At 40.4% G+C, this 14513-nt stretch overlaps 1 protein-coding gene across 2 annotated transcripts in view; it reads right to left on the bottom strand.

Moving 5' to 3' along the window:
- Positions 1-14513, bottom strand: part of DIAPH3 (diaphanous related formin 3) — a 1016686-nt gene that overhangs the window by 802930 nt on the left and 199243 nt on the right. For both annotated transcript variants that reach the window (XM_077483143.1, XM_077483144.1), the window contains one exon: positions 47-177. In XM_077483143.1, the coding sequence (XP_077339269.1) occupies positions 47-177 (131 nt within the window). The remainder of the gene's footprint in view (positions 1-46; positions 178-14513) is intronic.

Genomic DNA, 14513 nt, shown 5'->3' with positions numbered 1-14513 from the left:
AGCACTTTAAACACGCGATCACTTATTATTAATTCTGGTACATTACCTGACAGGATTGCTGGTCAGAGAGACTCGAAGGGAGTCTAAGTAAGAGACAAGTCTTTCATCTGTAGAACCTGTTTTCAATTCATGAATGAATTCCTGTGGCGAGATCTGTCGGCTGCTCTTCAGGCTCCCCTGAAATAAGATAAAATTCATACTGAGCAATCGTCCCTACAGTAAACCACACACATACATTAGAAAAGGAATGAGAATTTTTATTTTTACACTGTTTCTGAAAAATGTTCTACTTGGTGTTACGATCAAAACACTAATTTAAAGATAAGATGTTCATTTTCTGTAAGTGAGAGAACCAGTCTTTGCACATAGTTCATTATTATACTTTCTCGACAGTTGAGATTTAATTTTGATCATATGAATGAAAATTTTAGTAAAGATAAAATCATCAGTGAACTGCCAGATTATGTTCATCCAGTATGGTTGAAAATGTTATCTAAATAAAGGGCCTATTTTGAAGTTTACAGAGAAATTCCAGGCAAGAACTACGAAGGCTCTCCAGAAAACAATACAACTGCTTGTCCGAAGATCCACTATAGTTTTCTTAACCGAATCTCTCTGTAATCCTCAATCAGCAAGAAAAGCCAATTCAGCAAGATCTTACCAGTTTACTGTGTGTGCTATATGTTACTATCCGTGGTTACTAGATCATCAACCACACTGACACTTCCCAGAAATATGTGAAACCAATGGCTGGGAGGAAAGGCTTAAAGTGTTACTAAACCCAGGACCCTGCACTCACTCTGTATCTGGTCTCCTACAGTACACAGAAACGCAAGTAAACTGCTAAATATATTTTCTCATCAACAGTATATAGCAGTCTTGTGACTTCCATCAGTGTCTGGTTAAAGCTTGCAGGAGGAGTTTTCATTCTCCTCTGACTGTCCTATGATACTGCATGACCCCTGACTTTTCTGTGCCGAATGGCCCTGTCCTGTGCTGGTTAGAGGTAATCCTAGAAACCCTTGGGGCATAACTACTCAAAAAGTAAGAGGCCGTATCTCTCAGCATATACACTCCATTCAGAAAATAAAATCAGGTACTACCAATTCCTATTCAGAAGACCTGTATAGAGATCATCATTTATATTTGCTCCTATAGCACTGCATTTTGGAACTTGAATTCCATTACAGGTGGTAAAAAAGTGGTAATGGGATGACTACTAAGAAATCTTGTTCTCTCTATACCTGTGACCGACCTGTATATAAAACACATTCTCAGTAACGTTGTTCGTTTTAGTTAATGACGTATTCAGGTGAGGTGATTCTATTATTTGGTTTATACTCCATCCATTAAAACTTCTGAGTGAAATAGGAGCAAACTGTAGGAAGTGACTGGATCACCATGATTGTGAGAACTTTGCTTTGTATACTTAATTAATTGGACCAGTTTAAAAAGGTTAATCACTTTTTAATCGGACAAACAGCTGGGAGACTTGAAACTGTTGTGCAGCCTAATAACGATGTATGCACTGAAAATGAATAAATTCCGACAGCTGAGAACTTTGGCGACTGGTGACAACTGGACATATGTCTGCCTGACATACTGGAGTCTGTCGGTTTCCTGCACCCAGTGCACAGGACATGCAGCTCTCCTGATTGAATGAAAATATAATAATATATATATATATATATATATATATATATATATATATATATATATATATATATATATAATTAGGGTTGCACTGACAATAGTATCGGTGCCGATCCAGAGTATTTGCACAAGTATCGGTACTCGTGCAAATGCATTGATACCTGAAACCGATACTTTCAGGCTCGGTTCTTTGAACGGTCAGTGGGTCTCCCCAGTGTTAAAGAAGTCCTGTAATTGGAGCTGTTCAAAAAAAAAAAAAAAAAAAAAAAGTAGCCGGCAATGTTTATTACCAACATTGCTCAGCCCTGAAACACTAAAATAAAAAGAAACATTGTTTTTTTTCTTGTATATTTCTGTTTCTTCTTCTGCAGATCAAAAGGAATGAACAAATGTTCCTCTGTTTAACCCCTTAATAACCCTTAATTTACTCTAATAAGCCGTAATAAATTCCCTATTCTCCTCCATTTAATTATTATTTTCCAGCTTGTTTTTTTCTTTTGTTCACGTCTATTTTATAAATGATAAACAATTAAGTTTTTTTTTTTGTTTGTTTGCTTTGTTAGTGAATATTTTTACACATATATATACACATATATTTACACAATTAACATTGAAAAGCACTGAATAAAAAAAAAAAGAAAATAAATTTCTTTCATTTGTAAATAACTTTTCAATGCTTTGTTCCATTGCTCACAGCTGAAGTTAAAACACAGTTGCGGTAGGTACTTGTACTCATTGTAAAAAAAAATGGTATCGGTGCATCCCTATATAAAATCAGTATATATAGTAAGCGTGCGCCCATTCCATGTTTAATATGTGGAATATGTCTAAAAGTGAATGTGTGGCATTTTTGCCATTTCTATCAAGTGGGGAAATCAATGCTCACTATGTCCAAGAGATAAGTACCAGAGAACATGCAGGAGGTAGTATATGCATAAGAAGAGCACTAGAGGGTATGACAGCTGGCAGAACAGTGCAGTGTTATGAATGATATGGGTATGATGGGGCAGAAGTATGTGTAGGTGAGCAAAGGATAAGATGAACAATATGTTTTGGAAAAGGGGACAAAAGGATAAGACAGCAGACAGTTTGTGCAGGTAAGGAGTGTTGGGATTTGGGACCACTAGGACAGGAGCGTGAAAGGTACAATAGCTGGCATTATACACAGCAAAGGAATGCCACAAAGCATGGTATAGGGCAGCATTTGCAGAAGAGGAATGCTGGCTGGTAAGATAGTAGGCAGTATGAGTGACAGAGAAGTGCAAAAAAGGATTGATGAAAGGTACAAGAGATACGTACAAAGGGTCCGATGGCAGGCAGTAAGTGGGGTACAGATATGGTGGAGGGTAGGACTCTGGGTGGTGTGTGCAGGACAGCAGTGCTGGAAAGTAATACAGAAACCACTATCTGTGGGAGAAGTGTGGTGCCAGGGTTAGCAAGACCATCTACAAGTTTTCAAACAGGCCAATCAGTCCAGCAAAAATTGCAATGTTTGGAACAAACAGCTAGAGAAGCTTGAGAAGTTGCAACTTTTTTTGTTTTTTAATTAATCCATATGGTAACCACTATAACACAACGGACAGTGTTCTGGTATGTCAGTCCCTTGTCACTTTTGCAGGTCAGCTTAGCCTGCAAGTTTATAGAAAAATATAAAGAAAATTGTGGAGAAAAAAAAGGCATCAATATACTAGGTAGTTTTAAAGCAAATATTAACCACATACAGATAGTGGCCTTTTAACCAGTTCCCGACCGGTGCACGCCGATGTACATCGGCAGAATGGCACGGGCAGGCATATTGGCGTACAGGTACGTCCATTTTTATATGCCGTCCTGCCATCACGTGCGTGCCGGTCGGGACCCCCGTGAGTCCGGTCACCGGTCCCGCGGACTCGATCGCCGCAGGGACACCCGCGATCGTCTCACAGGGTGGCTGAACGGGGAGATGCCGTTATAAACAGCATCTCCCGTTCTGCCTAGCAACAAGTGACGCTGATTCTGCTCCATGTGATTGGAGCAGAAAACAGTGTTCACTAACACAAAGCCCAGCCCCCCACAGTTAGTAACACGCCCCTAGGAACACTTAACCCCTACACTGCCACCCCCTGGTTAACCCCTTCACTGCTAGTGTCATTTACACAGGAATCAGTGCATTTGTATAGCACTGATTGCTGTATAAATGACAATGGTCCCAAAAACGTGTCAAAAACTTCTGATGTGTCCGCCATAATGTAGCAGTCACAATAAAAATTGCTGATCGCCGCCATTACTAGTAAAAAAAAAAAAAATTATTAATAAAAATGCCATAAAACTATCCCCTATTTTGTAAACGCTATAACTTTTGCGCAAACCAATCAATAATCGCTTATTGTGATTTTTTTTACCAAAAATATGTTGAATACGTATCGGCCTAAACTGAGGGAAAAATATTTTTTTATATATATTTTTGGGGGATATTATAACAAAAAGTAAAAAATAATGTGTTTTTTTCAAAATCGTTGCTCTATCTTTGTTTATAGCGCAAAAAATAAAAACTGCAGGGGTGATCAAATACCACCAAAAGAAAGCTCTATATGTGGGGAAAAAATGACGTCAATTTCGTTTGGGAGCCATGTTGCACGACTGTGCAATTATCAGTTAAAGCGACGCAGTGCCGAATCGCAAAAAGTGGTCTGATCTTAAGCCAGCAAAATGGTCCGGTCTGAAACTGGTTAAAGAAGTATCTTTTAGAATATAGCAAGACAGTAGAAGGATTTTAGCATAATTCAGTAACAACTTATAGCAATTTGCAAACCAGGAAATTACAGTGACCTCTACAGAAGTGTGCTCGATACTAAGAAAAGATCTGCTAAAGCTTACTTTTTCTTTATTTTTTTTTGATTTTTTGTGAAAATAAAAATTTTGCTCCTCAGGCTAGTATTTAAAAGCAAAAATGAAAAAGGACAATGTATTCGGCTTCACATAAAAGAATACTCCCAATATCCTTGCAGATGTGCACATCTTGCGCATCCCTGCCGGACAGTAATAAGCTAGCCTTGGGACATTTCAGGGGGTGTAAGGGACATTTTTATAAATAAATCTCTTTATACAGTGATCTTCTGCAGAAGAGTTTATCATTAAAAAAAAGGCATATAGCATCAGAATCCCAATAAAGCTTCTAAAGACCAGCAGAAGACAAGCATATGAGGCGATGATATGAGTTTTAAACATGCTAACTTTGCCTGTGATGCATGCATTGTTCATGTGCACAACAGCAGCTAACGTATCTACATGAAAATAAATTCTTGAGACAACAAAGTAGCAGAACATGTATTACGGAACATGTGTTTCAGCACAATTGTTTGTTGTAAACACCTTTGTTTGAAATCATTACAGAATACGCTCTGCAGCAAGAGGTAGGAGAATGGCACTTCAATAACTACATCAATGGGGGGTAAACATTTCACCTATTTTAAACAGCACATGCCCCAACAACTAGATTAGTTGTGCTATGCGGTTTTCACTCATAAAACTGCATAGTAAAGCTTTGGAAGCGATTGTGATGCTACATCATATGCAAAAAACTGGGCGCAGAGTAACCTCGAGGAAGCTTAATACCAGCATTTTCGTACCATTTTAAACACCACTGCTCTGTAAGCAAACTGCATTTAGAGAACCCAATTACAACCATTATAAACCCCCCCCCCCCCCCTAATATATCTTGCCTGTTATTTGATTTATATATATTGATTCCTGACAGATTTACTTTAAAGTGTATCTGTTGGCAAACCTGCTGAAGAGACTTTGAAAGAATTTTAAGGTTCTGAGGGAACCCCTGCTATAAAGGATTCTACCTACAGCTCATGGTACGTTAGCGTGATCGATAAGATAAATGAAGTTTTAAATAAAGAAAAAGAAATGTGATGTACCCAGCACATTTAACATTCAGATTTCTGGTCCGTGTAGAAGTGACCCCTTACATGGGTGGGTAGTGGATATTGCCCCATTTCATTGAAGTTCGATGTGGGTGGAAGATCAATCTACCATTGTTCACTGCTCTAGGAACCCCTGGAAACCGCAGAAGGAGCCCTGGTTGAGAAATACTGGGTTGGACCCTCTGATGTTTTTATTGCCGTTTGCGGAAGAGACTTGGGAAAACTATATTAAAGCTATTTACCACTGTCATCGAAATAGAATGAGGAGATATCTAAATTTTAAAAGAGGAAATCTTCTACTGGGGGCAGCTGTCTGAGTACATTTAACACTCCGTTCATCTGTCCCATTCCCGTGCCTGACAATGCTGCTGTCCAATGGTGCACATGTGCTGCTTCTTCCAGAGCACAGGCACTCTGATACAGGTGGTGTGTTACTGGCCAGATCACCAGGTGAAGACATAAGGAAAACACCTAAAAAAGAAAACAAATGCAGGTACCATATTTAACCACTTCAGCTTCAGCTTCAAAGGCTTAACCCCCCCCCCCCCCTTTCCTAACCAGGTCATTTTTGGGACATGGCTCTGCATTGCTTTAACCGACAATTGTGCCGTCATGCAACATTTACCTCCAAAAAAAAAAAAAAAAAGTATTTTTTTTCCCACAAATAAAGCTTTCTTTTGGTGTCATTTGATCACCTCTGCGGTTTTTATTTTTTGCGCTATAAACAAAAAAAACTGCCAATTTTGAAAAACACTATATTTTTACTTTCTGCTCTAAAACACATCCAATATAAAACATTTTAAAAATCGAATTTCTTCATCAATTTAAGCCAATATGTATTCTGCTACATATTTTTGGTTAAAAAAAGTGTATATTGATTATTTTGCACAAAAATTACAGCATCTGCAAACTATGGGATATATTTTTTTTTTTTTGTAATTGCGGTGATCAGCGACTTAAAGCAGGACTGCGATATTGCGGTGGACAAATTGGACACCTGACACTTAGGGACCAGTGACATTGTTACAGTGATTAGTACTAAATTGACACACAGCGTTTTGTTTACATTAAGTAATCTCTGTGATTGGAAACAGTGATCACATAGTACAGGTCCAAATTCATTGGTCCTGTACACAGTTATGTGATCCGCTGAGTCTGTGTTTGCCAATGCACGCTCTAGGATTAATTTGGGTACAGTGTTGAATGACTGAGTAACAGAGTGTGACACGCTAACAACTTTAAAAGGGCCTGGACTGGATAAGCGAGAAACAGCCAAGTCCTTAAATGGTTAAAGTGTTTGTTACCCCAACATTTCATATTCCCGATATATGCCTGCTGTACAATGTACTTGTATGAATATGTATCCTGTTCTCTTTGTATTGCATCCTTTGTGTGAAATCCTTGGTGATTCTGCCAGTCCTTCTGCATTCCTATTATACTGACCACACTTCAGCTGGGTACACATGGGCCAAATGTCAAGAGACCATGGAAGGTTAAAAAAAAAAGAAAAACAGCCGCCATTTGGCCCATGTGTATGGCGGTTTGTCAGAGAAGCCTTTTGGCTGGCTTCTGTCAGACGAGCATGCTGGAAAACCAGCATCTGACCAACTCCTGATCAGCGCTCTCAGCCAATGGAGTGTTTTGGCAGCTCAGTCCGGGAGATCGCTGAACTAACCTAATATTTATTTTTCCTTCAACTCCATGGGTTGAAGAAAAAAAATTACTAAGTGTGTAGCCAGTTTAAGAAGGAGAACACACCGTGGTCAGTTGCGCCCCCCTCCCCCCCCCCCCCCCCCGCACAGCCTTTTACTGGGAAGATAAGTGCTTCTCCTCCCCCTTATGCAGCTGAGAACAGAGTGAATATTATCACTTATAAAAAAAGTGAATTGATATTTTTTTATATCTATACACACACGTTTTGCTCTTAATTTCTATTTTAAACTGAATGGGTTGTTGAACTACACGGCTAAAAGAAGCTATTCTGCAAGTAGTAAACAAGACACACTAGATAAACTCATCTCTTCTCTCTCTAACACTGATGACATTTCCTCAAGTAACACAGACATTTGAATAAATATTATTTAGAGCAAATGGCAGGCTGGAATTATTTTCTAGCATTCTACTGAATTACAGAATCGGCAGAAGACAACATTTAAATAGCTTTAACAATGGAAACTTTCCATAGTGATGAGCAATAACTGTTGAAAGCTTGGAAAAGCTTATTAAATAAACATTGATTTCCTGATCTGCCAACCACTATTTAATGGTTGAATGAAGGATAAAAACCCACTTTGCTGAGATTCTGGTGGACAAAAACACACCCTGCTGCTTGCAGTCATTATTTCATTATTAGCCATGTGAATGCACAAGTTTATGGTGTTTTCTGTAAATCAGCCAGCACACAAGCAATGATGCTGTCCCCTGCGGCTTGTGTTATGCAAAGGACAAATATAATTTAAGTGCACTGATAGGTGAAAAGATAGGATTAGGAAAAGATTGTAAAATGTTGTTTCTTTTTGTGAATCCTAATAGCTTCTGTATAGGAAGTCCTAAAAAAAAAAAATACTTTATCACTTATTTCTAAAAACGTAATCTAGCATTTCAAAATGATCTAAATTAATTTAAACTCAAAACATAGTGGAACCCATACTAATCCAGGGCCGTATACACAGGGAGGTGTCACTTCTGAAGGCCCTCAAAGTTACAAGGAGGGGATGCTAAACCTTTTAATCTTTCGTTTCAAATGGAGTCCTGGAAAACGATAAAACGAACTGGGGTTCTAATCTGTCTCCAACTCTATCCAAAAAATAAAGAGTTGGGTGACATACCCTCCTTTACCTTGACAAATGCCTCTTTGCATCGGCCTTTATCAAGCACTAAACATCAGCTATCATTTGTGGTTATTGCAGCACATGTGAATAGAACGAGACTTTAGATGACTCACGTGTATTAGATGAGCCTTGATATTGTGTTTTTATTGTAAGCATACCCATTAGCTGCTATTTGTTTTATGATCACTACTTCTTTAAAGCCGTATTAACCACTTCAATACCGGGCACTTAAACACCTTCCTGCCCAGACCAATTTTGAGCTTTCAACGCTGTTGCACTTTGAATCACAATTGCGCGGTCATGCTACACTGTACCCAAATGAAACTTTTATCATTTTTTTTCCCACAAATAGCGCTTTCTTTTGGTGGTATTTGATCACCTCTACGGTTTTTATTTTTTGCGCTACAAATAAAAAAAATACCGAAAATTTTGAAAAAAAAATGTTTTTTTGTTTCAGTTTCAAAACATTGTAAATAAGTACGTTTTCTCCTTCACTGATGGGCACTGATAAGGCGGCACTGATGGGCACCAATGATGTGGCACTGATGAGGTAGCATTGATGGACACTGATGGGCGACACGGATGGGCGACACGGATGGGCGACACGGATAGACACTGATAGGTGGCACAAATTGGCACTGATAGCTGGCACAGATGGGCATGGATGGACGGCACAGATGGGCATGGATGGACGGCACAGATGGGCATGGATGGACGGCACAGATGGGCATGGATGGACGGCACAGATGGGCATGGATGGACGGCACAGATGGGCATGGATGGGCACTGATAGGCGGCACAGGTGGGCACTGATAGGCGGCACAGGTGGGCACTGATAGGCGGCACAGGTGGGCACTGATAGGCAGCATTGGTGTTATACTGTACTAATGGATGCCAATCAGTGCCAAACAATAATGCATGCCAATCAGTGATGCCCATTGTGGGCACTGATTGGCATCCATTATGGGCACTGATTGGCATCCATTGTGCTGACTGGCATCCCTGGTGGTCTAGGGAGGATTACCTTTTGCTTAGCATCCCTGGTGGTCTGGTGGCGTCCCTGGTGGTCCAGTGTGGGCATCCTCGGGGGGGGGGGGGGGGGGGGGGGGGGCTGTGCTGATAATGGATCAGCACAGACCCCCCCTGTCAGAGGAGCAGCCGACCGGCTCTCCTCTACTCGCGTCTGACAGACGTGAGTGAGGAAAAGCCGATCACCGGCTCTTCCTATTTACACTGTGATCAGCCGTGATTGGACATGGCTGATCACGTGGTAAAGAGTCTCCGTCGGAGACTCTTTACCGAGATCGTAGTTGCCGGGTGTCAGACTGACACCCCGCAACAACGATCGCCGCGATGCGCGCCCCCGGGGGCGCGCAGCGGCTCATAATCCTGATCACGTCATATGACGTCCGATCAGGATTATGAAACCACTTTGCCACCGTCAATTGCCTATAGGGCGGGCGGCAAGTGGTTAAACAAAAAAAGGTATTCAATTGCAGATCACAAATTTTTAGATGTGGCACCTACATTAGTGTTCCTCTTTAGTTTTTTTTTTTTTTATAAAGCGGTAATAAAGTGCAGTGAATTAAAAAATAAAATAAAATAAAATAAAAAACCCTGCAAGACAATGACATAATGTGCTAGTATGCACAGAGCAGTCCAGATCCTCCTCTTCTTGGATCCCTCTTCGTCTCTTCTCACCCCTCCCTCCCCTCCTGTTGAGTGCCCCCACAGCAAGCAGCTTGCTACGGGGGCACCCAAGCTGAGCCACAACTACCTGTGTCCATTCAGACACAGAGCCGCGGCCCAGCCCTGCCCCCTCTCTCCCCTCATTGGTTCACTGACTGAGCCAAACTTTGCTGCTGTCTCAGTCAATAAGCAGGGAGATTCCCAGACAGCCGAGTCGCTCATACAACATAGCTGGATTGAGATGGGGCTCAGGTAGGTATTGGGGGGCTGCTTCACACAGAAGGCTTTTTATCTTAATGCATATAATGCTTTAAGATAAAAAAAAAACCTTCTGCCTTTACAACCACTTTAGGCATATTTGGATTTATTTACTGGCAAAGCAATGTTGCTGCCTTGACTCACAAGAGTCTGCCCAAACTATGCGTGTAGGGGAAGGGTTTTTGGGGGCATGGCTATGTCAATAGAGACTGATTTTCCAGCAGCTGCCCCTGCAGGAATTTTACAGGCTTGGTGGTAATGTTGCATGGAAATTTTTGCAGGGTAAAAAATGTGCATTTATTATTTTTAATACCAGACTCCTGCAGACAAGCTCTGTACTTTTATGCAGGACATGTGAATGAACTACGAGGCAGCTCAACAGCGACCTTGCAGTCTATTCAGAACTACAAGTCTTGGCCGCAACAGTTGATGGTAGTTGTAGTTCACAATTACAAGTCTTTGGCTGCAATGGTTGATGGTAGTTGTAGTTCATGCATGTACAGGAAACTGTGAATGAATGAATGAACGATGGCTATGTGGGTAAAGCCCCAAGCAGCTGCATAATTTTCAAATAGTGCTGGTGGGTGTGGGAGAAGATCCTCCGCTTGCTGTCACAAAGAGTGGGGGAGAGGCTGCAGCTACTGGAACATGTTACATGTTCCACCCTAAATACAGGTTGTAAATCAGAAGGTTTTCTATCTTAATGCATCCTATGCATTAAGATAAAAAACCTTCTGTGTGTAAAAGCCCCCCCAGCACCCCCCTAATTACCTACCTGAGCCCCTTCTTTCTCAAGCAATATCCATGATCCCCTCAGCCATCCAGGACACTCCCCCTGATTGGCTGAGACACAGCAGTGGCGCCATTGGCTCCAGCGGCTGTTGATCAAAGTTAGTCAGCCAATCAGGGCTCCGTGCCTGAATGAATACACAGAGCTCTGACTTGGCTTGGGTGGCCCCTGTAGCAAGCTGCTGGCTGAGGGGCACTCAAAGGAGGGAAGGGCCTAGGAGCAGCAAAGAAGGACCCGAGAAGAGGAGGATCTGGGCTGCTCTGTGCAAAACCAACTGCACAGAGGAGGCAAGTATAAAGTTTTTTGTTTTTTAATTTAATAAAAAAAGGGCCTTTACAACCACTTTAAGAGGGGGAAGGTATATTTGGAAGCAATGAACTGGGCATAACCATTAAAATCTGAAAGGCTGCTAAGAATTATAGTATTTGGTATATAATCATGCACTTACTACCTTGTTTACAAAGCTACGTCATCTTTTAAAAACACCCTGGTTATAGAACATTTCTTAAACCTAGCACACCCAGGTAAAGAGTGCACCAACAACATCAAGTCCTTATTTTCTGTCCATAATAAAGTTACTTCAATGTATGTACCATTTGATGACTCTGCTGCACTATACATACTTGGGGGAAAGTAGATTGGATTGACAAAAACTGAAGAGAGAAAAATCTGGTGCAGCTCTGCATAGAAACCAATCAGCTTCCAGGTTTCTTTTTTTTGTTTTGTTTTTTGTCCAAGCTTAACTGAACAAGCTGAAGTTAGAAGCAGACTGGTTAACATGCACAGCTGCACCAGATTCTGAGTGCTCCAATTTTAGTAAATCCCCCCCACAGTGCATTATATGCTGTAGTGCTAAAAGCAATCAATTACTGCCATTTACAGTTTTATGAACACGAACAGACATTCTAAACGATTCTCTGTGAACGGGATCTTCAGACACTTGAAAGTCTGATCATTGCACTAGTTCACCAAGCACAGTTTTCCCTCTTTTTCTTTTATCATTTGGGTAAGCTAGATAAGACGAAAAAGATTGTATACCGATATATTCACTCTCAATTTCCTCTCATATAATGAATCCAAATTGGTTGTCATAACATAATGTTCTTTTTTATTTCCAACAGACTGTGTTCAATTAGCTTCTAAAACATTGTCGCAAATTTTATATCTTCCTCAAAGATTAAAATAGAATGCAATATGCCAGAATGCATAATAGAAGCCCCAGGCAGCCCCACAATCAGATTAGCCTACAAAAGCATATTAAATTAATTGTTGGATATATGCAGAGCTGGAATGGGGATACAGTCAGCTCTTCCACATTTCTACGTTAGCAACCATGTAACACTATACCATTCATATGTAACTGAACAGTAATTCAATATTTGTTGGTATTATCTTTTCATTTTAACAAAGAGGAGGAAATGGGAAAAATATAAATAAATATTTGAAATGTGTTACATGTTCTATCTAGGATCTTCCAAAGAGCTCCAGCCTCTATTCCAATTCGTTACTTCAAAAGCTATACATCTCTCTGTACATTTTGTCATACTACAATACAGAATCTCACATATTCTTTGATGGACTGAAACATTATAGAAATGAAATTACCACTGCAACATACATCATTCCATTTCCTTTTGAAGCAGATAGTCTGTTCTTTACATCATGTGAAAAAATATCAAACTGAATGTAATATATATACCTAGCAGGTCCTTTTTCATGTTTTACTCAAATGTAAGTTTTCTCCGGGAAGGGCAAATTCGAATTAGTTCACAGAAAAACAACATTTTTTTAGCAGATCATGCGAGATTTGTATAAGAAATTTTGAAATACAGATACTGAATTATCTACTGTATACTGCTCTACTCCAATTCATTTTGACAAATATAACTGCAAGTCAATCTATCACATGAATGGGCTTGTAATCTTACCTTTAAACCAGTATTTTTTTTTGTATTATTTGAAACAAAAGTTTGAGTTTTGTACAAAAGAGTTATACAGGACAACTGTGTCATGTAATGTATATAATGGAAAGAATATCACAACCCAATAAACTATATATGAGAACAAACAGCAAAAAAAGGAGGTCCTAATTGGTGTAAATTATTTCCATATGAACCGATAACCATATGTTGCTTATGTAGACATACCGACAATATAGGAAAAAGGGGTTAGACTGTACCAATATGTGAAGTGTCAGACTAGGAGGTGCAAGTTAAAGAGGATTGTAACCATCTATCCCAGATTTTATTATACTTGCCTGGACACCCTCTATTTATGTAAGTCACCTTTTTGTAAGGTAAAGTGTTATTAATTTAAGTAAGTCAGGCAGCTAGCGTAGGGGCAGCTGCCAGGATCCAATTTCAGGGTAATAGCATTCTTGCTGTAAATGATGTTTCATGGAGGAATTGAAGCATATATTTGTCTATTCCTGCATCGGGAAATAAGCCAAGAAGGCATTGCTTGGGATCCAACGATACCGGTGAGCCCATTTGGTCATGCAGAATCTGAACAACATGCGACCAGTATCCCTGAATCCAAGGACACCGCCAGAGGAGATGGTCAAAGGTGCCAACAGAGATCAGGCACTTGGGACACATAGAGCTGCGGGAGGGGCAGAATTCAGACAGGCGTTGTAGAGTCAGACAGTAAGTCTGTCAGACAGTTTGGAGGACACCAGTTGGGGTGTTTCTAACACCTCACCCCAGTCCATGTCCTCCAATTCTCCCACACCATCTACGCACCTCTGCTTAATAGAGTATGCTAGCTTAGTTGCAGCTGGAGTGGTGAGCATGTTATAGAAAATAGATATGAGCTGATGTGATTCTTCCATATGGATCACATCTAGTACATCTAAGGGTGATGGATTAGGATATGTATCCATGTGTGGAGTGCATGTTGCACCTAAAAGAAGTGAATAAGAATGTAATCTGGAAGGCTGAATTCTGTTTTCAATTGATCAAATGTTTTAATTTCTCCATTGTGGAGAACGTGCGACAATAGGTATATACCCTGTGATATCCAAATGGTGGGGACAGGTACCTGAAGGAGCTCCAGGAGAAGTTTATTGTACCACAGTGGGGTATTGTCATGACATAACAGGGGGCAATCCATCTTGGAAATCACCATGTCCCAGATCCTTTTGTGCTGAAACGAGAGTCCAGAATGATTTGGATATATCGTCGAGCCCTTCAGACCCCTCAGCACATCACAAAATGGGTGTGGGAGTCGTGAGTCTGCTAGTTGCATACCAGGGCCAAATATCTGTGTTTGTTTGACTTATCTATGTGGTATAGGTGGGAGAGCTGTGCTGCTAGGTAGAACTAGGTAGAACCTTCTGAGCAGGGCCCTCTTAATCCTCTTGTTTTTTATTGTATTATAACT

This window comes from Lithobates pipiens, unplaced genomic scaffold (genome assembly GCF_037356315.1).
Source record: "Lithobates pipiens isolate NorthernLeopardFrog02 unplaced genomic scaffold, aLitPip1_a1.2 Scaffold_16, whole genome shotgun sequence".
NCBI lineage: Eukaryota > Metazoa > Chordata > Amphibia > Anura > Ranidae > Lithobates > Lithobates pipiens.
Note: the sequence above shows the minus strand (reverse complement) of the source record. Positions and strands in the feature narration are given on the sequence as shown.